We start from the raw sequence: 24,997 nt of genomic DNA on the forward strand, positions 1-24,997 counted from the left end.
TAGAGCATTGCCTTTAGTATTTTTTTCATGAGTATAGTTACACTAGAGCCTAGAGCCGTAAAGCCAGTTTAAGCGCAGACAAATAAACTGTTCCCATAACCATTACAAACCAATTATTACATCAAAAATTGTTGTAACAAACCCACAATAATTATTCCATCCTTGAGCCACGCGGAGGCGAAGCTGCGTGTAATAGTTAGCACAATAAGAATTATAGTTTGTAAGCATTGATTTATAAACAGTTTTATTTATTACTCAATAATAACGAAATACCTACTTTTAAGGTAACTTTTTGTAAAGTAGCAACTCTGGTAATGTTTTGCAATTATAACCAACACATGAATTTAATCAAATATTTATTAATTTTATAATTTAATCTACCATAAAGTCTTACAAAACTAATTTTGTATAAAAACTAACTAACTAAATTACTAAGTTTTGCATAGGTCACATTTCTAGACACTTCCTAAAACATTCGTAATCACATGCCGATGTTCTAGAATAGGCGAAAACTCTTTTGATATTGATAGTGTGACTTTCCTGTAACATAGTCACCGCAAGTTTCCGAAAGTAAACTCAAATCTCAAATGTCAGCATGACATTGACATCTCCAATCCAAGTGACGTGTTTCGAATCGAAAGGGAAACTTGTTTTTTGAAAACGTCCGCAGAAATTAAAAAGCGATATTGCTTACATTAATTTTTATCAATATCGATTCGATAAGGTGCTTTATCGCGTCCACGTAGGTGAATTAACAAATCAATTATTCACACGTTTCGTCAGTGATTTAATTACAATACTACCACTGTTAAAAACCTAAAGTAAGTTTACGAAAGTGTATAAAACTTTTTGGGAAAATTTAGTAAAAGTACGTAAATATTTAAGTAATTAAAGACTTTTATAAGTGAAATAGAGCTTAATTTAGTTGTTTTAACTTGTTTCCAGGGAAAAATGTATCGTTTAATAGTGTTAACAGCGGTTTTCCATTTTACGATATGCCAGCAATATCAACAGAAAGTCGCACCTGGGGTGCCCCCACAAAATTATCAGGTAAGGGTTTTTTACACGTATTAATATTTTTCATCACAATTTGTTTGTTATTTACTTAATTTTATGCTTGAGTAGTGAATGTGGCATGATGAATAACCTAACAATAGAATTTCTACTAAATTAGTATGTACCATTTTTTTTAAAGCAGTGGTAGCCTAGTCGTTAAGACGTCAGCATCCTATTTGGGGGGCCTGGGGTTCGATCAGAGCTATGTGCATTTTAAGTAATTAAATATCACTTGCTTTAATGGAAAACATTATTGTGAGAACAGTTTAAGAGAATCTAAAACAGAGATTTTTTAAAAGCATAAATAACCTAATGTATTTTTAGGGTTCCGTACCTCAAAAGGAAAAATGGAACCCAGGCAAACAGTATGTCTGTCTGCCTGTCAAGAAACCTACAGGGTACTTCCCGTTGACTTAGAATTGTAATAATTAAGCTTTTTTATTTCCATCTTAACATGTTTACAATTTCATGTGGTTACTTATTTGAAAATGTTACAAACTTCATAATGAAAAAAATGAAAATGAAAATCTTTTTTTATTCGTATAAACTTTTACAAGTGCTTACAAATAGTCGGATGCATATTGTTAGTTGTTAGATGTTTAGTAAATAGATTAAAAAGTTAGTGTTAGTTTGTTAGTGTGTTAGTTTTTGATGGATCCCAAAGTCTGGGTGAAAGCCTCCTCCATTTCTTTCCACTTTTTCCTATTTTGGGCAGCATACATCCAATCTCTTCCAGCCACTTCTATAATGTGTTGAGACCACCGTTTCTTGGGCCTGCCCACTTTCCGCTTTCCAAGTGGTCCAGTCCATTTCGTCAATGTTTCTGTCCACCTCCCATCTCTGCACCTGGATATATGTCCAGCCCATTTCCACTTTAGTTTCCCGTTGACCTAGAATCAGGAAATTTGGCAGGCAGGTAGATCGTATAGCAGACATGAGGGGAAAAAACCTAAAACCGTAAATTTGTGGTTACATCACAAGAAAAAATTAAAATGCGGTCATGAACTAAAAGTTAGTATTTTCAAGAAGGATAACTATACCAAGTGGGGTATCATATTAAAAGGGCTTCATTTGTGCATTCTAAAACAGATTTTTATTTATTTTAAGGCATAATAGTTTTTGGTTTATCGTGAAACCTCGTTGCGCGAGTCTGACTCGCACTTTGCTGGCTTTTTTTAAACTAAAGCCACAAGGGTGCACGTGGTGGCATGCTCTCTGGAAGGCCTATGCCTCGTAGGGAACACGAACAGGCCGATTGATTGATGTACCTTCTCTGTATCTTAATAGCAACAACAATATCAACAGCCGCCGCCTCCCCCTCAACAACAGTACCAACAACCTCCTCCTCAGCAACAACAGCAGTACCAACAACAGCCGCCTCAACAACAATTCCAACAACAACCGCCTCAACAACAACAGTACCAGCAGCAGGTGCCTGTACAGCAGATACCAGTGCAGCAAACTCCTCAAGGGCATGGAAACCATGGCAATGGTAAGTGTACTTCTGTTAAGCATCCCCAACAACAGTCTCGCTAATAACATTTGAAACAGCAGTTCCAACATCAGAGAACAACAGAGAAAGAGGTGATCTAATTGAAACGTACAAAATACTAAATAATTATTATAATGTCCCAAATTTTTAGAGCATGTTTCTGAGGAGCAATCCTACATTTAGGGGACATGATGTGAAGCTACAATATCAATTGCCATTGTCAAATCCATTAAAACACTTTCTGACTGGCAGAGTTGTTCATATACGGAATAAATTGCCTAAGGATGTGGTTATGTCAAGTTCTGTTAACCAGTTCAAGAATAGACAAACATTTGGAAAACTCCAAGCACTTCTGATATAGACAGATTAGTGAAAGCTGCTTCTATTAAAAATAATAATCCACACTAATATTATTATAAATGCGAAAGTGTGTCTGTCTATCTGTCTCTCTGTCTGTCTGCTAGCTTTTCACGGCTCTACCGTTTAACCAATTTTGATGAAATTTGGTACAGAGACAGCTTGCATCCTGGGGAAGGACATAGGCTATTTGTGATCCCGGAAAATCAAAGAGTTCCCACTGGATTTTTAAAAACCGAAATCCACACAGACGAAGTCGCGGGCATCATCTAGTAATAAATAAATAATCAATTGTGTTCAGGTAGTATATTACAGCTGTAATATACCTTAACAGAGAAGGTATGTATGGTACAATTTTCTAAGGCATAAAATTACTTTACACTGGTTTTTTCTCTTTTTTTCAGACCCTCATATATTAGATGCTGCTAACATCGCACATGAAAGAGAGTAAGACATTTCTTATATTATACTCAAATATCTTTAGTTATTATACACTAGCTGATGCCCGCGAATTCGATTGCGTGGAATTAGGTTTTTTAAAAATCCTGTGGGAACTCTTTTGATTTTCCGAGATAAAAAGTAGCCTATGTCACTCCAGGTCTTTATCTATACCCATGCAAAAAATCACGTCAATCCGTTGCACCGTTGCGACGTGATTGAAGCACAAACCAACAAACAAACACACTTTCGCATTTATAATAAGGGTACTGAAATTTCACACCCAGCTTTACTCACGTGTTTAGTCGATCGTTAGCCCAACTACTGTTGAACCCATCCGGGGTCCTTTTAGGGTTCCATACCTGAAAAAGAAAAACTGAACCCTTATAGGATCACTTTGTTGTCTGTCTGTCTGTATGTCTGTCAAGAAACCTACAGGGTACTTCCCGTTGACCTAGAATCATAAAATTTGGCAGGTAGGAAGGTCTTATAGCAGACATTAGGGGAGCGATCTGAAAACCGTGAATTTGTGGTTACATCACACAAAAAAAAAATTAATTGTGGTCATGGACTAAAAATTAGCATTTTCAATTTCCAAGTAAGATAAACTATGTGGGGTATCATATGAAAGGGCTTTACCTGTGCAGATTGTTATTTATTTTTATGCATAATAGTTTTTGATTTATCGTGCAAAATGTCGAAAAAATACGACTGTAGTACGGAACCCTCGGTGCGCGAGTCTATCTCGCACTTGGCCGGTTTTTATTTAATCATCATGTTTTGCCCATAGACACATTCAAGAGCACATGGAGGTGCCCATAGACACCTCGAAGATGTCGGAGCAAGAACTGCAGTTCCACTACTTCAAGATGCATGACGCTGATAACAACAACAAGCTCGACGGATGTGAACTTATCAAGTCCCTCATACATTGGCATGGTGAGACTTCTGAATTTACTAATTAGCACATGTTGGCGCTGATTCTGCTGTCTTTCTTTAGACTAAATTAAGAGTATCTGCATCCTCTTCTTTTTAATATTCCTAAAAAAGGACGGAGAATGAATTTTACATTTATATACTCTAAATTTTATTGAGCGCAACAAATTTAAACAGTGGCAGCTAAAGTCACGCGTAACTAACCTGGAATGGGTATGGCAGTTTTTATTAAACCCATACCCCTTTGGTTTCTACACGGCATCGTACCGGAACGCTAAATCGCTTGGGGGCACGGCTTTGCCGGTAGGGTGGTAACTAGCCACGGCCGAAGCCTCCCACCAGACCAGACCAGAAATTTAGAAATTATAAAATTCCAAACCCCTGCCAGGAATCGAACCCGGGACCTCCCACTATTAAGACCACAGCGCTCACCACTGCGCCAGGGAGGTCGTCGAACATGTACAATATTACTCGTAGTGTAAACAATTCTGTAAGTACTTGCGGAATAACTTGCAAGAAGTTCTTGCTAGTCTAAACCGCGCTTTATATCCAAGCGATAAAATTATTCTCATGCTACCCACCTAAATGTGTTATTTTGCGCCACAAATAATTTGTTAGTAAAGCTTTACCCAAATACACACAAGCACAATCTTATCAACATGTTTTTAGATTCATACATTTAATTGAGAGACAGTCGTTAAAATGATGTTCTTTTAAAATTGAAATACAGGAAACATACCTAACTATTGTTTAGTTATTAATATAAGATATAATGTTGTGAATTATAATATTATATGTCGCACCTCATTTTCAACGACATTAATTCTGCGACAGGTTAGACCCTGCCGGGTATGAGGCCGGGCAGACGCCCCGCACACCCGCACGTCACCCGCGCTCGCCCGCACCGGGTTAGCACGGGTGCAGGTGTGCGGGGCGTTCCCTCCGATTGCCAAGCTGTCGCGTACCTTTACTTTATAAATTGTATCGACTGTCTCTCTTATTCATATTTATACCATATTACAACATTTATAATATAAAATTACTTTTAATAAGTTTTAATGCAAAAGGTTTGACGGCTCTAAATTAAATTTAAAACTGTGAAACTGTGTCTGTCCTTTTTATATTATACTAGCTGATGCCCGCTACTTCGTACGTGTGGTTTTAGGTGTTTAAAAATCCTGTGGGAACTCTTAAATTTTCCGGGATAAAAAATAGCCTGTCTTTTCCCGGGTTGCAAGCTACCTCTGTACCAAATTTCGTCAAAATCGGTTGAGCCGTGAAAAGCTAGCAGACAGACAGACAGACAGACAGGCACACTTTCGCATTTATAATATTAGTATGGAGTATGGATTAGCAAGAAGAGGATGCGAATGGTCTAAGTTGTGCTCAGAATCAATACCAATATCTGGTAACCGCATATTCCAGTATTTAAAAATTATTTAAACTTTTTACCAAACGCGCGCTTAGTATGCTAGCTTCTATGAAATACTGGTTATGTGACGTCACAATAGTTTGACGTGCTTCTTTAGTTTAATCGATAATTTAAAATGGTTGACACACATGAAACTAACAGCGGACGTGAATTTTACGAATTTTGGAAGACCCTCTATTTAATATTTAAATAAATAAATAAAATAAAATTTCTCTGATACAATAGTTATACATCTTATATTACTAACTAACCGTATCACTAATTTCTTGTTTCCTATTATTTAATTATCCTATCCTACATAATTTATTCTAAAAAAATTTAATAATTACTAAGAAATAATTTATTTTTGACACAGTCCCGGTGCGGGTTAGCTCGGGGGGCTGTGCGGGTGTGCGGGGCTTTCCCTCCCCGATTGCTATACTATAAAGGGCTTACGCAATATTGGCTTATTCATTACTCTACGCACTGTATCTGAATCCGAGAACAGGGTATTTTACACCATGCGAGAAAACAACTAAAAATGTATATCTATATATATAAAAGGAAAAGGTGACTGACTGACTGACTGACTGACTGACTGACTGACTGATCTATCAACGCACAGCTCAAACTACCGGACGGATCGGGCTGAAATTTGGCATGCAGAAAGCTATTATGACGTAGGCATCCGCTAAGAAAGGATTTTTGAAAATTCAACTCCTAAGGGGGTGAAATAGGGGTTTGAAATTTTGTAGTCCACGCGGACGAAGTCGCGAGCATAAGCTAGTTATGTCTATAAAATATGAATTTCATAATGTTAAACATTTCACTTTTTTATCTGTTCTACAAATATTCGCAACGCACTAAGCTGTAGCCGCCATGATGAATTCCGATTGTGACGTCACATGGGTTGTAGTTGTAATGTATTTCACTAATAGAATAGAATAGAATAGAATAGAATGTTTTTTTATTCATGTAAACTTTTTAAAAGTGCTTATGAATAGTCAGGTAGTTTTAATTTAATTTAAGAAAATGTTTACCACTCCGTGTGACGTCATGACAGCTCATGAACCTAAACAAAACGGCGTTTTCACGGGAAAACTTGAAATACATGCGTTTTTAGTTCAGTTATCGATCTAAATAATTTTTTTCTGAATTTTCGGTAGTTTATTATCAACTAGCGACCCGCTCCGGCAATGTAGATACTTATGTAGTCTCACTTCCATACTAATATTATAAATGCGACCAGCGCCGCCTCCGTCTCGTTTTGTTGCGCGTAATATTTGTTAATTTTCGATGGAAGCTTAATGTTCTTCTGACATTTTGTTCAAATATCGTCATATTGCAACAAATTAACACAAACCAATATTAAATTATACCTATAAACCTTCCTCTTGAATCACTCTATCTATTAGTGAAAACCGCATTAAAATCCGTTGCGTAGTTTAAAAGATCTACGCGTTCATACATACAGACAGCGGAAAGCGACTTTATTTTATACTATGTCGAGACTTAAGATCAAATTAAGACTCTTTTCAGAAAAGGATAAAATACCCTATTCTCGATTCAAAGTAGCCGTAGTACTATTTGTATGAAATAAATTTTATTTTGGCTTTCATATGGTATTAATTTTAAAACTGCTGGGAGATTGGACCAGGGTCCATATTGGAGGATTGGACCAGGGTCCATATTAGGCGATTGGATCAGGATTCATATTGGGGAATTGGATCAGGGTCCATATTGGGGGATTGAACCAGAGTCCATATTGGGAGATTAAACCAGGGTCCATATTGGAAGATTGGACCAGGGTCCATATTGGGGGATTGGACCGGCGGAGTGATTCGCTAAATCAGTGTCTATCACTGAATGATAGCTACCGAGTTCATTTGACATTGGTTGGTTCTACATTGCTGCTTCACTGAGTGATATCGAAATAATTCTTCGTAGAAAACCTTCAATGAATTAATAATAAATGTCAAATGAGCTCAGTTGCTATTATTCAGTGTTAGACACTGATTTAGCCAATCAGTAGGCAGGGTCCATATTGGGGGATTTTCGTCCATTGTCCTTTTATTCACTTGTCTTGTCTCTCATTTTTATGTACCATCCATCAACCGTGGTTGTCATGTCAACCGTCCGCCATTTTGGTTCGCAACCACAGAGCAAGGTCACAAGCAACAACCGCAACCTGGAACCCCAGCGCCCGAAGAAAAGATCTTCAAAGATGATGAACTAACCAACTTAATTGACCCCATTTTAAACATGGACGACCATAACCGGGACGGGTTTATAGATTATCCAGAATTCATAAAGGCGCAACAGAAGAACCAAAATAAAGAAGGATAACCCGATAGACTGATTGAGATTATTTTTCCTGCTATTTTGGTAGGATTTTCTTTGGTGTGGCAACACTGGAAATAAGTCTTACGTAAATTGAGATAAACTTTAACACTAATATTTAGGGACTGAGTAAATATATACATACCTAGCAAATTAAGAAGACATTTTATATTTTCTTATAAAACATTTTTATTACCTACTGCAATACTCAATTGAGTTTTTTGTATACAAAAAGTTTAATACTCTTTTCTAGATAGTAAAAATACCCTAAAACTTCTGGAACAAGTTATTAATTAATAAAAATTCTAGGCAAACGCGTCCCATCTTAGGCCACATCATCACTTTCCATCAGGTGTGATCGTGGTCAAGCGTGCGCCTATAACGAATAAAAAAAAAGCCATTTTATCCGCGACGTTTAGCTTTTGTTTTATGCCCTTGGTGTACAATCTACTATTAAACTGCCTGTATTCTTTTTTATATTACCTATGTTATTTATCTTTAATTTTATCTTCTAACTAATGTGCCAAGATTTTATATACTCTTAAATAAAATTATAAAATAGCAAAAAGAGCCAGTATACGCTTCTAAATGATATATTATTTTTAAAATTTCATTGTTGCCATAAAAAAGAAAAAAATTAACACCATTCCATACTTCGAGTGTAGTCAATACCGTTGTCCCCGTTAAACAGAAACGACAACGGGGACAAAGGGATAATTTTTTTATAATTTTATTCAAATCCCGATGTCCCCGTTGAGCGGAAACGACAACGGGGACAACGGGACAACATGTAATTTTTTATGTGAAAAGTCGTCACTATATTCTATCCGCGGATAGAAGTAAGTATAGCGTTATCTCTGTTACGTAATCCTATGCAAATGATAGAGACAAAAATCTCAGTGGGTCTCAACCATTTTGAGGCACCAACCAATCACAAACGAAACTATGTTTTCTAATTGAACCTCGAATGTTTTTGGAAACATGTTTGTGATTAGTTTGTGACTCAAAATGGTTAACCCCCCACTGAGTTTTTGGTCTCTACATCACTTGTATGGGATTACGTAACAGATAATAACAGACAGAATATAACTATGACTTTAGTATGCTGTGAGTTTGATATTTATCAAAAATTGTTCAAGACGAAAATGAGATGGTCTCCGGACACTGCCTTATATATTACAGTCTCCTGCAGCAAAAGAATTGAGGAGTTGGATTCTAATTTTTTATGAGACAATGCAAAGTTTCTGTACCGATTAAAAAAAATACGCAAATCGGTTCAGAAATCTTGGAGATTTCGGTGTACATAGGTAGATAAACACAACTCCTCCTTTTTTAAAGTTGGTTAAAAAAGTAGCCTATGTTACTCTTTGGTTAATCCTCTACTTGTCTGTGAAAGTCCCGTCAAAAAAGTTTCAGCCGTTCCGAAGATTAGCCCGTTCAAACAGACAGACAGACAGACACAAAATTTAAAAACGTGTGATTCAGTTATGGTACATAATATGAGGTAGTCTAAATATATAAAAGGAAAAGGTGACTGACTGACTGATCTATCAACGCACAGCTCAAACTACTGGACGGATCGGACTGAAATTTGGCATGCAGATAGCTTTTATGACGTAGGCATCCGCTAAGAAAGGATTTTTGAAAATTCAACCCGTAAGGGGGTGATATAGGGGTTTGAAATTTGTGTAGTCCACGCGGACGAAGTCGCGAGCATAAGCTAGTTATTTCTAAATTACAGACATACACTTCAATTTTATTTATTAGTATAGATGATGATGAATGATCTAATTAGTGCTTCCTATCTCCACTTAAAATTACGAATATTTTTATCTTTTTATCTTCGGTTCTTAATCTTAGTTTTAAACTTAATTATTATTAATTATTATTAGTTTATTCTTTAAACCATCGCTCGTTGTGTATTTATTTATATTTTAATTTTAAATGAGATAATAAATAGATCGGTACAGATGACCTCGAATTTTGGTTAGAATTTTCTTTTTTTTTTCATCTCTCTTCATTTTACTTCAGTTAAATTGTAGTTTTTTTGGTGTCACAAAAATTTAATTTTATATTGATACCTGACTATTTATGTATATTTTGCTTGGGAAATGCATTAACTTTTGTTATTCGTAAAAAAGTTGATTATTTAAAAATATTTTTAAAAGTTCACAGACCAAAAGAAAAAAATATAGATAAGGCTCACGCAAGTAAATTATTTCATAAATAATTGTGCTTCATTACTAGATGCCCGTAAGCTGTCTATCTTTTTTTCTCAAGTCTGTGTTATATACATATAAAATTCCTATACAATTTTTTCAAAAATATATATGTACATAGGTATATACATTGGAAATGTGTGTGTGTATGTTGTTCAATATATGTTTTATGGGTTGTGTGTTTGTTTCTGGAAATAAAATGTAAAATAATTTGTACCGGTATTTGTGTTTTATTTTTGCCTTTTGTGATCATCATCATCATCAACCGATAGATGTCCACTGCTGGACATAGGTCACTTGTGTTGGCTTCCATACGCCACGGTCTTGCACCGCCGCCATTCAGCGGCTCCTGCAGATTCTTCTGATGTCGTCTGTCCACCTAGGGGGTCTTCCAACGCTGTGCTTTCCAGTGCGAGGTCGTCATTCCAGCACCTTGGGACCCCGACGTCTATTTGTGATGTATTAGGAATTAAAATCGCAAGCAAACCTACTATAATAGCCTTTTTAGTATTGTAAACGACAAGAAATATTTTACATCGACCTTTAGAATGAGATTTCGGCTTTGTAGAGCGTTGTCTCTGTCACTCATACCTCTATGTGACGTTTTGTCGGTTTCAAAGAACGAGACAACGCTCTACAAAACTGTTATCTCTTTCTAAAGGTCTGTACGGGAGCGGTGTGCAGGCTCGACCGTACCAAAGGGGAGATCTCCCACCGAGCGGTTGGTTGTGCTCGGTAGCGCCAGCTGGGCCGACGGTTGTATCTTGAAACTTCTATATATAATCCAGATTGCCGAACACTCTGTTAGTGCGAGTACTGTCGGCGGTACATTTGTTCGGGACTACGTCATCGATTGAACAGCGCCATCTAGTTTGTACTGTGGCAACCGCCACAGGTCGATGTACAATATTTCCTGCCGGGTACTGCATACGGTTACACATCACATCAAAGTTGATAGAGATGAGAGATCTGCATCTTTTCCATTTTAAAGCTGCTAAAAAAGGACAGAAGATGAACTTTAAATTTATGACTAAATAATTGTGGCTAATTCCGTTGTACACAATCTCTAAACTGAAATGGCACGTCTAAATCTATTGCTATCCCTTTCATAATGTTGCTTGCGGCAAAGAATAGCAATAGATTTAGACTTGTTAATTTAGTTTAATTTAGAGATTGTGTACAAGAGAATCGGCCACACGCTACTCTAGAAAAAAATACCGTTCTAAAGTGGTAATTGATTCTGAGCACAACCTAATTTTAGAGTATTCGCATACTCTTCTTACTAATGTAATATGAAAAGGACGCAGTTTGACAGTTTAAAATTTTATTTTTAGATGGTAAAACCCGTGATTTTAGCGCACAGTCGCGAGCCTACCTAAAATTTGGAGTCTTTAAATGTACAGTTCATATTCTGTCCCTTTTTAGCATTGTTAAAAAGAAAAGGATGCAGATTAGAGATAGACAACGGAATCGGTGCCAGTGACACATAAAGTCCCGAGGTTTGATAGTTCTAAATTAAATTTAGTTGATCTGTCCTTTTCTTATTACATGAACAAGAGAAAGATGCCAATACTCTATTAATCGATCCAATTCAATCACTATATTCCCATATGAAAATGGATTTAGTGTAAACCTACATTAAATACAAAGTAGGCAATTCGTGTTTTGTGATGTGCTTTAATAGGTTGTTATATAATTTTGGGGTGAGTTTTATTCAGCTAGATTATATTTATTTATATAAGCCCCGCAAATTGCGTGGCCGCCATTTTAGTGACGCCAGCACTAAATAAGTTTCGAGCTGGTATATTTTTATTTCGGCTGACGTCGAAATCACGTCATTTCGATGTTAATGAGACAGCCTCAATAGCTCAATCGGTATAGGAGTGGACTGAAACCGAAAGGTCGACGGTTCAAACCCCGCCCGTTGCACTATTGTCGTACCTACTCCTAGCACAAGCCTGACGCTTAATTGGAGAGAAAAGGGGAATATTAGTCATTTAACATGGCTAATATTCTTTAAAAAAAAAAAACATGTTCCAGCGCAATAGCAATTTGCGGGACTTATAAGTAAGCATACTTATAGAAGCCGTGATAGTCTGGTGGTTACGACATCCGCCTCCTAATCGGAGGTCGGGGGTTCGATCCTGGGCACGCACCTCTAACTTTTCGGAGTTATGTGCGTTTTCAGTAATTAAATATCACTTGCTTTAACGGTGAAGGAAAACATCGTGGAAACTGATTTTCCGTGATAAAATAGCGTACCTATGTCGTACCTAGATATGTCCATGTAAAAAAACCGGCCAAGTGCGAGTCAGACTCGCGCACTGAGGGTTCCGTACTACAATCGTATTTTATCGTCATTTTGCACGATAAATCAAAAACTATTATGCATGAAAATAAATAAAAATCTGTTTAAGAATGTACAGGTAAAACCCTTTCATATGATATCCCACTTGGTTACCTAGTTATTTACTTTGAAAATTGAAAATACTAATTATTTGTTCATGAACATCATTTGACTTTGACTTGAACACACAATTTTTTTGTGATGTAACTACAAATTTATGGTTTTCGGATTTTTTCCCTTGTTCTAGATGTACCTACCTACCTGCCAAATTTCAACTGGAAGTACCCAATACCCTATAGGTATTCTTGACAGATACGACAGCTGGACAGACGGACAGACAGACATCGAAGAGACAACAGTTTTGAGGCACGGAACCCTAAAAATAACTAGAAGCCCACAGCTTTTTATTTATAGTTATAGAATAGAATAGATTTTTATTCAAGTAAACTTTTACAAGTGGTTTTGAATCGTCAAAAACATAGTTTAATTTACCACTGGGTTAGAATGCCGTTTCTACAGAGAAGAACCAGCAAGAAACTCGGCGGTTGCTCTTTTCAAGTGATCAATTTACAATATTATTATACCATACTGTACAAGCAATTGCAGCCCCGTGCATTGCTGGAGCGAGTCAAATCCAAGATTTTTTAAATAAATTTATTTATTTATTTTGAAAAGAGCAACCGCCGAGTTTCTTGATGGTTCTTCTCGGTAGGAAAGGCATTCCGAACCAGTGGTATATGCAGTTGACGATTCAAAAACACTTGTAAAAGTTTAATTGAATAAAAAATATTTTGAGTTTGTTGTGGGCTCTTCTCAGACCTGGGCGCGTTTGGAACCCTTGTAGCTTTAGTTTTAAGTACGTATTAATTATAACCACTATATCATATCATAAGCTGTGGTAGCCTAGTGGTTAGGACGTCCGCCTTCCAATCGGAGGTCGGGGGTTCGATCCCGGGCACGCACCTCTAACTTTTCTGAGTTATGTGCGTTTTTAAGTAATTAAAATATCACTTGCTTTAACGGTGAAGAAAAACATCGTGAGGAAACCTGCATGCCTGAGAGTTCTCCATAATGTTCTCGAAGGTGTGTGAAGTCTGCCAATCCGCACTTGGCCAGCGTGGTAGACTAAGGCCAAAACCCTTCTCACTGTGATAGGAGACCTGTGCTCTGTAGTGAGCCGGTGATGCGTTGATCATGATGATACCATATCATCTTACAAATAAAAATTTATGATAATCAGGAAGCGTAAAATTACCAATTCTGAATAAATAATTTGAGTTTGAGTTTATTTATTTATTTACCAACAGTTTTTTTTCCAGGTGAAACGGACACAAAGCACCCTGTATACACAGATGCCCAAATCGAAGCAACTCTGGATCTAGCGTTGAATCATACAGACATAAACAACGATGGTTATATAGATTATACAGAGTATGGCTTTAGCATGCATAGAACTAAACTCAATGCTACGAAGATTGCACGCGGGGAGAAAATATAGGAAAATATGCTTTGTAAACAGCTCTTGTCGGTGTATATCCGGCAGAGTTATATTCTTATTTAGAGTCAACAGTCTTAGATTGTTATGACACAAACGTCTCTGTTTGTGGGAATCAGTCGGACATACACCGATAATTGTTACCTTTATAGACATGCAAATCGAAGCACCTTTGAAGAAGAAGTCCATACAGACATAAATAATGACGGTTACATAAATTATGCAGAGTATGGCTTTAGCATGCATAGAACTAAACTCAATGCTACTAAGATTGCACGCGGGGAGAAAATATAGGACAATATGCCATGCTGCTATTGTCAGTGTATATCCGACAGAGTTATATGCTTATTTAGAGTCTTAAGATTGTTATGACACAAACTCCTCTGTCGGCATACACCGACAATTACTGTTACCCTTAAAGACGCACAAATCTAAGTAACTTTGGACCTTGCGTTAAACCATACAGACATAAATAATGACAGTTATATAGATTATGCTGAATATGGGCTTAGCATGCATAGAACTAAACTCAATGCTACCGTGGGGGGAAATAGGACGGTAGGCTATCTAAACTATTTTTAAGTGAACCTATTTTTGGTGTATATTCGATAGGATTTTACACACGTTGAAGGTCCTCAGGCGTCTTAAGATTGTCACAACACGACCTCTCCTGTTTGTTGGGATTAGTCGGGCATACACCGACAGTTAATTTTGACTTTTGTAAAATTGTTTCCATTTATTTTCAATAAACGTTTCTTATCTTTGTTTATAAATCTTCTATGCTTTTTCCTATCACCTTGTACCGATCGCTAAATTAATGTTTTGAAAATCCCTTGGAAACTCTTAGACTTTCCGGGATACAAAGTAGCCTATGGCACTCTCCAGATTTTTAACGATACCCATGCAAAAAATCACATTGATCCGTTTCTCCGTTGTGACGTGATTGAAGGACAAACCGACAAACAAACATACTTACGCATTTATAATATGGGTAGTAATGTACAGAAATCGTCCAGTTACAGTTAGATATATTAGTTATAAGAAAGAAAAGAAAAGACGTTTATTTACCAAACTGTAGGTATAGATACTTACAACATATCAAGTGCCAGCGCAGCGAGCGCATAATTTTATTTGAATATGATTCCAGACTCCGACGGCACGAAGAAGGAGTCAGTAGTGAAGTATACCGACGCAGACCTGTCGGAGATCGTGGAAGGCGCACTAAAGCAGGCCGACAGGAACCACGACGGATTCATAGACTGGCCCGAGTACAGATCCGTCACAGTCGGATAAAGGCCAACAAACGCAGTGGCATAGTATACAATCTTGAGACTAAACTGACAAGACTGTCTAAATCTAGGGAATAAATAAAACACGAATACTTGGTTTATTTTATTTACTATGTTTTATTATTTAATGGAATAATTAATGAAAATAAAAAGCCCTATCAAGTGCGAGTCGGACTCGCACACGAAGGGTTCTGTACCACCATACAGGAAATAACGCTTTTTAATTTTCTTGGTGGCCATTTTGAATTATTATGATTGTTGTTAGCCTGACTCGTACTTGGCCTGTTTTTTATTTTTATTCCTATACAAATTAGCTCTCGACTGCAATCTCACCTGTTGGTAAGTGATGATGCAGTCTAAGATGGAAGCGGGCTAACCTGGAAAGGGTATGGCAGTTTTTATTGAAACCCATGCCCTATTGGTTTCTACACGGCATCGTACCGGAACGCTAAATAGCTAGGAGGTCCGGGTGTGCCTGTTGTGGTAACTAGCCGAAGCCTCCCACCAGACCAGAAATTTAGAAATTACTAGCGACCCGCCCCGACTTCGCATGGGTGCAAAAAACAAATGTTTAATATCAGAAAAATATATTTATTTTCATATCACACATTTAAAATAGGAACTATTTATAATAAACAAAATGATTTGTAGAGTAATTAAGTAAATGAGCCTAGCTTTAAGTTTTATTGTATAAGCGGACCGAAATATCGTTGTATAGGCGTTACTTTGCGGAAGTCCATGATATACAATGAACCAAAAGCTTCATTTGCTGTAATCCGCTGAAAGAGGTCAAATCTGTATGGTGTAACATGCAGCATGCGAAATGCACCGCCCGCCCTCCCACTGCTAACCATGCAGGGAAAAGCATCCACCAGGCAAGCAATACGCACCACCACCACGCAGCACCATACAAATTCCAAAACACACTTGACGCTCGTTTCGCCCCGACACCGAAGCATCCTCAGGAGATGTAGACCTTACACGTAGCGCTAGTTGTTCTATATCGCCTCTACCAATCTAAGGGGTTCTGCATCGCGTCTCGCAGGGAGACACTGTTGCTGCTGTAGAACTGAGTGAACCAGGCTCGGAAGGTGCGGATAGTCTTGTCGCTCTTGGCGTAGGCGGGCGAGCTCACGTAGCGCTTGTTGTTCCATATCGCCTCTACCAATCTAAGGGGTTCTGCATCGCGTCTCGCAGGGAGACACTGTGGCTGCTGTAGAACTGAGTGAACCAGGCTCGGAAGGTGCGGATAGTCTTGTCGCTCTTGGCGTAGGCGGGCGAGCTCACGTAGCGCTTGTTGTTCCATATCGCCTCTACCAATCTAAGGGGTTCTGCATCGCGTCTCGCAGGGAGACACTGTTGCTGCTGTAGAACTGAGTGAACCAGGCTCGGAAGGTGCGGATAGTCTTGTCGCTCTTGGCGTAGGCGGGCGAGCTCACGTAGCGCTTGTTGTTCCATATCGCCTCTACCAATCTAAGGGGTTCTGCATCGCGTCTCGCAGGGAGACACTGTTGCTGCTGTAGAACTGAGTGAACCAGGCTCGGAAGGTGCGGATAGTCTTGTCGCTCTTGGCGTAGGCGGGCGAGCTCACGTAGCGCTTGTTGTTCCATATCGCCTCTACCAATCTAAGGGGTTCTGCATCGCGTCTCGCAGGGAGACACTGTTGCTGCTGTAGAACTGAGTGAACCAGGCTCGGAAGGTGCGGATAGTCTTGTCGCTCTTGGCGTAGGCGGGCGAGCTCACGTAGCGCTTGTTGTTCCATATCGCCTCTACCAATCTAAGGGGTTCTGCATCGCGTCTCGCAGGGAGACACTGTTGCTGCTGTAGAACTGAGTGAACCAGGCTCGGAAGGTGCGGATAGTCTTGTCGCTCTTGGCGTAGGCGGGCGAGCTCACGTAGCGCTTGTTGTTCCATATCGCCTCTACCAATCTAAGGGGTTCTGCATCGCGTCTCGCAGGGAGACACTGTGGCTGCTGTAGAACTGAGTGAACCAGGCTCGGAAGGTGCGGATAGTCTTGTCGCTCTTGGCGTAGGCGGGCGAGCTCACGTAGCGCTTGTTGTTCCATATCGCCTCTACCAATCTAAGGGGTTCTGCATCGCGTCTCGCAGGGAGACACTGTTGCTGCTGTAGAACTGAGTGAACCAGGCTCGGAAGGTGCGGATAGTCTTGTCGCTCTTGGCGTAGGCAGGCGAGCTCACGTAGCGCTTGTTGTTCCATATCGCCACGTCTCTTTGGAACTGTAACAGACAAACATACAAGGTTAGTGATTTTTTTATAGATTTTTTTAAAGATACAGATACAAGTTAGCCCTTGGCTGTAATCTCACCTGGTGGTATCTGATGGTGCAGTCTAAGATAGAAGCGGGCTAACCTCAATCTACAGTTGAAGAATATCCTACCATGCATTTTTTTAGGAAAAAGGACCCTTATAGGATCACTTTGTTGTCTGTCTGTCTGTCAAGAAACCTACAGGGTACTTCCCGTTGATCTAGAATCATGAAATTTGGCAGGTAGGTAGGTCTTATAACTGGCATTAGGGGTATGGCAGTTTTTATTAAACCACACAATGTAAATAGAGTGAATGACCGAATTATAGTTGTTATAATACGTTGACGAATGACAGGAATGAGTGGAAGAAGAAGACATGTTGTGCCGACCCCACGTAGCGTGGGATAAGGTAAGGAAGAAGAAGAAGAAGAAGACAATGTACAATCGATGAAGCATTCTCTGCAGGAGAAAAATTTGGTGCCAGTGGTGTCACTGTCTGCGACACGGTCATGAGTCACAAAGGGGATAATTCTATTCAGTCTCTAATAAGAAAAGCGCCGCTCCAAGCCTCTCTCTCTGACTCTCTGCAGAAGGGGCATTATTGACAGAAACACTATCATGGGTCGCAGAGGGGACATACCTGGCTTGCCTCCAGGAAGACCAGAGCAGCCCCAAGCGGCGCGTTGTAGTACGGCGAGTACACTCGGTGAACCACTCGCTGCAGCAGTGGTGCCAAAGGCGTCACCGATTGCGACACCATCATGGGTCCCAGGGGTGACATGAAGTTCAGGCGGACGTGGGCTGGACCTATCTGGAAGTCAAAAAATTTTTACAAAAAAAATAAAAACCGACTTCGTTACATAAACACTAAAAATTGAAAAATAATTTAATTTATTACCGAATATATTATGTATACAAGAGTTAATATAGTTCCATAATAATACTTTTTGGTGCCGGTGCCAATTAGCTTTAGCTGCGCGAATCGTCTAGACTTCATATTTTTATGGGACTCCACAATGGCACCTCATTGGCACCGACCCCAAAAAATATTATTATGGAACTATATTAACTCTTGTATACATAATATATTCGGTAATAAATTAAATTATTTTTCAATTTTTAGTGTTTATGTAACGAAGTCGGTTTTTATTTTTTTGTAAAATTTTTTATTTCACAATTTTTAGTGGCCCCATGGAATTATGCTATGACTGGTTAAAAATCTACTGTTTACTAAGCTGTTACACTGATCGCGAGCAATTTACTCTTATCCGTTGAGGAGTTCCAGTATCTATCTTCGAAGATGTTCATCAGATCTTCACCAAATTGAAATGGGACCAACTTTGAAGTATACCCTTTCAAACAAAAAAAGAATTTTCAAAATCGGTCCAGGCGTTTTTGAGTAATCGGGGAACATACATAAAAAATAAAAAAAAAAAAAAAAAAAAAAAAAAAAAGATTCCGACGAATTGAGAACCTCCTCCTTTTTTTGAAGTCGGTTAAAAAGAGATCTCTGTGAGCGCAAAGTTTTAATCCTACTATCCTACTTCCTACTAATCCTACTTCCTACTATCCTACGAATCCTACTTCCTACTTATTAATATTAATATTTTAAATGTGAAAGTGTGGATGTTTGTTACTCAATCACGCAAAAACTACTGGACGGATTTGGCTGAAATTTGGAATGGAGATAGATTATACCCTGGATTAACACATAGGCTACGTTTTGTCCCGGAAAATCAAAGAGTTCCCGCAGGATTTCAAAAAACGTAAATCCACGCGGACGAAGTCGCGAGCATCAGCTAGTCAACAATAATACCACCGCACCGCACGCCACCGCAATCAATTCCACCCTCACCACCTGGGTGTCTGGTGCACTTCGACCGTCCGTTGTGCCAGATCCTTTTTTCCACGCACATGCAAACTGTGGAATCAACTTCATTCGGCGGTGTTCCCACTAGATTACGACATGGGGTTGTTCAAGGGGCGGACTGACAAATTCCTGAAAGGCCGGCAACGCATCGGCAGTTCCTCTGGTGCTGCAAATGTTCATGGGCGGCGGTAATCACTTAACATCAAGTGATCCGCCTGCTCGTTTTCTCACCATTTTTATTATAAAAAAACCGGCCAAGTGCGAGTCAGGCTCGCGCAATGAGGGTTCCGTACTACAGTCGTATTTTTCGACATTTTGCACGATAATTCTAAAACTATGATGCATAAAAATAAATAAAAATCTGTTTTAGAATGCACAGGTGAAGCCCTTTCATATGATACCGTTGATATAGTTATCTTACTTAGACAATTGAAAATACTAATTAATTAGTTCATGACCACAATTTAATTTTTTTTGTGTGATCCAACCCTAAATTCACGGTTTTCAGATTTTTCCCCAAATGTCAGCTATAAGATCTACCTACCTGCCAAATTTCATGATTCTAGGTCAACGGGAAGTACCCTGTAGGTTTCTTGACAGACCGACAGACAGACAGACAACAAAGTGATCCTATAAGGGTCCTTTTTAACCGACTTCAAAAAAAGGAGGAGGTTCTCAATTCGTTGGAATCTTTTTTTTTCCTAAAAAAATGCATGGTAGGATATTCTTTCGTCCTTGTTTTCACAATTAGAGGACATACCTGATTAACTGTAACTTTCAGCGGAAAAACGTCAATTTTCATGATGATATACTTCTGCGAGATTGTGATTTTAGCGAGATGCTCCTCGTCGCCCCTCATCCACTCCGCGCCCCAGGTGTGATGACCTGGAATATCATCATGATGATCAAACCATCACCAGCTCACTGCAGACCACGGCGGCGGCGTGATTCAGGCTTGCGACAAACGTAAATCTCGCTATCATTGCTGTCAAATCTCCGGCTAGAGAGAGACAGCAATAGCCACAAAGCAAAATAAGAAGAAGAAGAAGAGAGACAGCAAATGAACTGTCGGATTTCTACTGCTGTCGCGTTGCTGTCGCTACTGCAACCGCGCCGGTCTCCTCTCACAGTCAGAAGGGTTTGGCCATTCTACTGGCCATGTGTGGATTGGTAGACTTCACACACCTTTGAGAACATTATGGAGAACTCTCAGGCATGCAGGTTTCCTCACGATATTTTCCTTCACCGTTAAAGCAAGTGATATTTAATTACTTTAAACGCACATAACTTCGAAAAGTTAGAGGTGCGTGTCCGGGATCGAATGACCTCCGATTAGAAGGCGAACGTCCTAACCACTAGGCTATCACAGCTTTTTTAGACCTGGAATAGTGATTAAATATAATAGATAATAGAAGTTTTGGTAGGTAACCAAAATTTATTTTTGTGCCAAATATGTCTCATAGCTATTAACTTAAGTTTTGGTAGAGAAAAAAAAATATTTCTGGGCCAAATATGTCCAGCCACATATATGGCCCAGTCCACCAGCAACCTGCAATTTAAGCAAGGATGAATAGTTTTGGTACATGAGCAAAATTTTTTTTTGGGCCAAATATGGCCTCATGGTTCATGAGATACAGCCTGGTGACAGATGGATAGACGGACGGACTGCGGAGTCATAGTAATAGGGTCCCGTTTTACCCTTTGGGTATGGAACCCTAATTACGACTCAGACTATGAAGGCGATCTTGGTATCTTACTCTAGTTTTTGGCTAGTCTCCGCGTCCAAAATTCTGTGGAAAACGTTCAGGTGTGCCACATCTGCACCGTTCTCTGGTATTTACCTATGATTTGGTTGAGGAAGGGATACTTGAGGCCGATGTCTGAGAACATGGACACTGTGTGGACCGCGTTCAGGTGTGCCACATCTGCACGTTCTCTGGTATTTACCTATGATTTGGTTGAGGAAGGGATACTTGAGGCCGATGTCTGAGAACATGGACACTGTGTGGACCGCGTTCAGGTGTGCCACATCTGCACGTTCTCTGGTATTTACCTATGATTTGGTTGAGGAAGGGATACTTGAGGCCGATGTCTGAGAACATGGACACTGTGTGGACCGCGTTCAGGTGTGCCACATCTGCACGTTCTCTGGTATTTACCTATGATTTGGTTGAGGAAGGGATACTTGAGGCCGATGTCTGAGAACATGGACACTGTGTGGACCGCGTTCAGGTGTGCCACATCTGCACGTTCTCTGGTATTTACCTATGATTTGGTTGAGGAAGGGATACTTGAGGCCGATGTCTGAGAACATGGACACTGTGTGGACCGCGTTCAGGTGTGCCACATCTGCACGTTCTCTGGTATTTACCTATGATTTGGTTGAGGAAGGGATACTTGAGGCCGATGTCTGAGAACATGGACACTGTGTGGACCGCGTTCAGGTGTGCCACATCTGCACGTTCTCTGGTATTTACCTATGATTTGGTTGAGGAAGGGATACTTGAGGCCGATGTCTGAGAACATGGACACTGTGTGGACCGCGTTCAGGTGTGCCACATCTGCACGTTCTCTGGTATTTACCTATGATTTGGTTGAGGAAGGGATACTTGAGGCCGATGTCTGAGAACATGGACACTGTGTGGACCGCGTTCAGGTGTGCCACATCTGCTCCGTTCTCTGGTATTTCCTGGAATTAATAAAAACGTATTACTTAGCAAGAGTAGAAAAAATATTAAAAAAACCGACTTCCAAAGATTTTTTTTCGACATGACATCCGACACGGTTTTTTAATTTTTTTTTAATTATTTTAAGCTTTTTAGTGCAAGTAGTCATTGCTTGATACCTAAAATATCAATTCACCATCAGAAATTCTTGAATCTTCACGGCTTAGGAGTTCAGTACCTTGCAGCATCAGCATTGAGGAGTTGGGATCCGAAGTTCAATGGTATAGTCTACGCTTGGCATCAAAAATAATATTCCATCATCCGCAGTTCCTGAATCACTATAATTTAGGAGTGCTGTACCCTACATCATCAGGGCTGAGGAGTTGGGACTTGGAGTTCAAGTATAAAGTCGTTGCTTGGTACCTACAACATTAATTCACTATGAACACTTCCTGAATCTTGGTAACTGGCGGGCAGTAACCATGCAGCATCAGGATTGAGGAGTTGGATCCAGAAATTTAAATGGGACCACCATCTTTACATCCTCTGTTGATCAAAAAAAATTGGCCAAACCCTTCTCACTCTGAGAGGAGACCCGTGCTCTGTAGTGAGCCGGCGATGGGTTGATCATGATGATGAATCTCGTAACTGACCTGTATGTGAGAATTGACCAGGAACTCATTGCGTCCTCTGTACCCCCAGTTCGTGATATCCTCACTCTCTGCCACCGTCCAGTGAGGGGGCTCACCATCCGCGTGGTACCACACCCACACTGAACCATCCACCTCGTTGCAGTGGTAGGTCTTGATGGATATACCCTTGGGCACTGGAAGAGATAATCATATTGTTCAAAAAACCAGCCAAGTGCGAGTTAGACTCGCGCAATGAGGGTTCCGTACTACAATCGTATTTTACCGACATTTTGCACGATAAATCAAAAACTATTATGTCTAAAAATAAATAAAAATCTGTTTTGGAATGTACAAGTAAATGCATTTCATATGATACCCCACTTGGGAAAGTAATCTTACTTTGAAAGTTGAAAATAGCGATATTTGTTCATGAACACATTTCAATTTTTTTTTCTTGTGATGTAACCACAAATTTACGGTTTTCAGATTTTTCTCCTAATGTCTGCTATAAGACCTACCTACCTGCCAAACTTAATGATTCTAGGTCAACTGGAAGTACCCTGTAGGTTTCTTGACAGACCGACAGACAACAAAGTGATCCTATAAGGGTTCCGTTTTTCCTTTTGAGGTACGGAACCCTAAAAAGATATAAGCATTTAAATATTTTTGATTAGACAGACTGGCAATAAGTATAGCATTTTGACGTCACACCTTACTAACTAATGCCATAGTAGCTTCGTGCCGTTTTATACAAATTTTCGTTTTGCGAGAAAGAGATAGAAGACCCTCAAACTCCAAAATTAAAATACACGTAAGTTTGTGAATCTTTGTTGGATTTAAAAAAAAATTTCAGCGTACCTACGTCATTATTTTTATCCTAGTTTATAATAAAGTAATAAATATTTATCAAATTCAAAAGTAGGAAAATACCCAATTGTCAGTAATTTAATATTCTAAATGTATCTTTGTTTTTAAATAAAAATAAATGAATAAAAAAATCCATCTAGGAGTTCCGTTCTTCATCTCCCAAGATAACGAATGATTAAGGGTAGGGGTCAAAAGTAGATGTAAAGTATAAGGGTCGGAGACAGGGGTCAAGTTTAGAGATCAGGGATCATAACTCTCATCCATTGAGGAGTTCCGTTCTCCATCTCCCAAGATGAAGAAGGATCAGAACACAAACCTGTGTCCATGCCCGGTATGCTCACGCAGACGCCATCTTGGAACCGCCACTGGTGGAAGGGGCACTGGATACAGTCGCCGCACACCGAGCCGCCCATGGCCAGGTTGGCGCCCAGGTGTGGGCAGTACGCGTCCACTATACGAGCTTTGCCATCCTCTCCTCTATACACGCAGAGGTTTAGACCTGGAAACAAGAGGATTTTTTTTATTTTTTTTATTTTATTCAGATACAAGTTAGCCCTTGACTGCAATCTCACCTGGTGGTAAGTGATGATGCAGTCTAAGATGATAGCGGGCTAACCTGGAAGGGGTATGGCAGTTTTGATTAAACCCATACCCCTTTGGTTTCTACACGGCATCGTACCGGAACGCTAAATCGCTTGGCGGCACGGCTTTGCCGGTAGGGTGGTAACTAGCCACGGCCGAAGCCTCCCACCAGACCAGACCAGAAATTTAGAAATTATAAAATTCCAAACCCCTGCCGGGAATCGAACCCGGGACCTCCCACTATTAAGACCACAGCGCTCACCACTGCGCCAGGGAGGTCGTCAACTAGCGTTTATTCGCAACTAGCGACTCTCCCCGGCTTTACACGGGTAAAATGTAGAACCTAATGCCACAGTTCACCACAGTTAAGGAACTTGTAACCACAGACCACCACCTATAGACGAATAATACGCCTAAGACGCCTTTGTCAACCTCCCTGGCGCAGTGGTGATGTGGTCTTATTAGTGGGAAGTAGAAGGGAAGAAATATTGCTATATTCAACTTTCAAAGTAAGATTACTATATCAATAGTAATCTTACTTTGAAAGTTGAATATAGCAATATTTATTCATGAACACATTTTAATTTTTTTCTTGTGATGTAACCACAAATTTACGGTTTTCAGATTTTCCCCTAATGACTGCTATAAGACCTACCTATCTGCCAAATTTCATGATTTTAGGTCAATGGGAAGTACCCTATAGGTTTCTTGACAGACAACAAAGTGATCCTA

The 24,997-nt window shown here is 39.5% G+C and overlaps 3 protein-coding genes across 8 annotated transcripts in view; 1 reads left to right on the forward strand and 2 right to left on the reverse strand.

The window, feature by feature from the left end:
• The first annotated feature begins 620 nt into the window (after positions 1–620).
• On the forward strand, positions 621–15,490 carry LOC117995064 (lymphotoxin beta receptor inhibitor). Of its 6 annotated transcripts, none has more exons than XM_069508301.1 (6): positions 621–821; positions 946–1,050; positions 2,344–2,548; positions 3,310–3,352; positions 4,134–4,282; positions 15,239–15,490. In XM_069508301.1, exons 2-6 carry the CDS (start codon positions 952–954, stop codon positions 15,382–15,384), a joined length of 642 nt encoding a protein of 213 aa, XP_069364402.1. In that variant the 5' UTR covers positions 621–821; positions 946–951; the 3' UTR covers positions 15,385–15,490. The 6 variants fall into 6 exon arrangements, with proteins under 6 accessions (XP_069364402.1, XP_069364401.1, XP_034838946.1 ...); XM_069508300.1 differs by lacking the exon at positions 15,239–15,490 and adding an exon at positions 13,916–14,811; XM_034983055.2 differs by lacking the exon at positions 15,239–15,490 and adding an exon at positions 7,852–10,471 and having other exon boundaries at positions 621–868.
• Positions 7,576–24,997, reverse strand: part of LOC138404429 (uncharacterized) — a 223,631-nt gene continuing 206,209 nt past the window's right edge. Inside the window, exon 3 of the transcript XR_011238372.1 lies at positions 7,576–7,642. The gene's annotated coding sequence lies outside the window, so the exon portion shown is untranslated. The remainder of the gene's footprint in view (positions 7,643–24,997) is intronic.
• The window catches only part of nvd (cholesterol 7-desaturase nvd), a 61,431-nt gene continuing 52,401 nt past the window's right edge, over positions 15,968–24,997 (reverse strand). Inside the window, exons 4-9 of the mRNA XM_034982987.2 lie at positions 24,000–24,182; positions 22,838–23,010; positions 22,102–22,207; positions 20,279–20,403; positions 18,289–18,459; positions 15,968–17,618 (exon numbers count right to left, since the gene is read on the reverse strand). Coding sequence (XP_034838878.1) covers positions 17,454–17,618; positions 18,289–18,459; positions 20,279–20,403; positions 22,102–22,207; positions 22,838–23,010; positions 24,000–24,182 — 923 coding nt within the window. The 3' untranslated portion in view covers positions 15,968–17,453. The remainder of the gene's footprint in view (positions 17,619–18,288; positions 18,460–20,278; positions 20,404–22,101; positions 22,208–22,837; positions 23,011–23,999; positions 24,183–24,997) is intronic.

The sequence above is a fragment of the Maniola hyperantus genome, chromosome 28, assembly GCF_902806685.2.
Source record: "Maniola hyperantus chromosome 28, iAphHyp1.2, whole genome shotgun sequence".
NCBI classification, from domain to species: Eukaryota; Metazoa; Arthropoda; class Insecta; order Lepidoptera; family Nymphalidae; genus Maniola; species Maniola hyperantus.

Excerpts from the sequence above, each read along its gene's own strand:
- LOC117995064 (XM_034983055.2), top strand. The coding sequence starts at position 952 with ATGTATCGTTTAATAGTGTTAACAGCGGTTTTCCATTTTACGATATGC. Across the intron at positions 3,353-4,133 it reads AACATCGCACATGAAAGAGA|ACACATTCAAGAGCACATGG; the intron begins GTAAGACATTTC and ends TTTTGCCCATAG. Across the intron at positions 4,283-7,851 it reads GTCCCTCATACATTGGCATG|AGCAAGGTCACAAGCAACAA; the intron begins GTGAGACTTCTG and ends TCGCAACCACAG.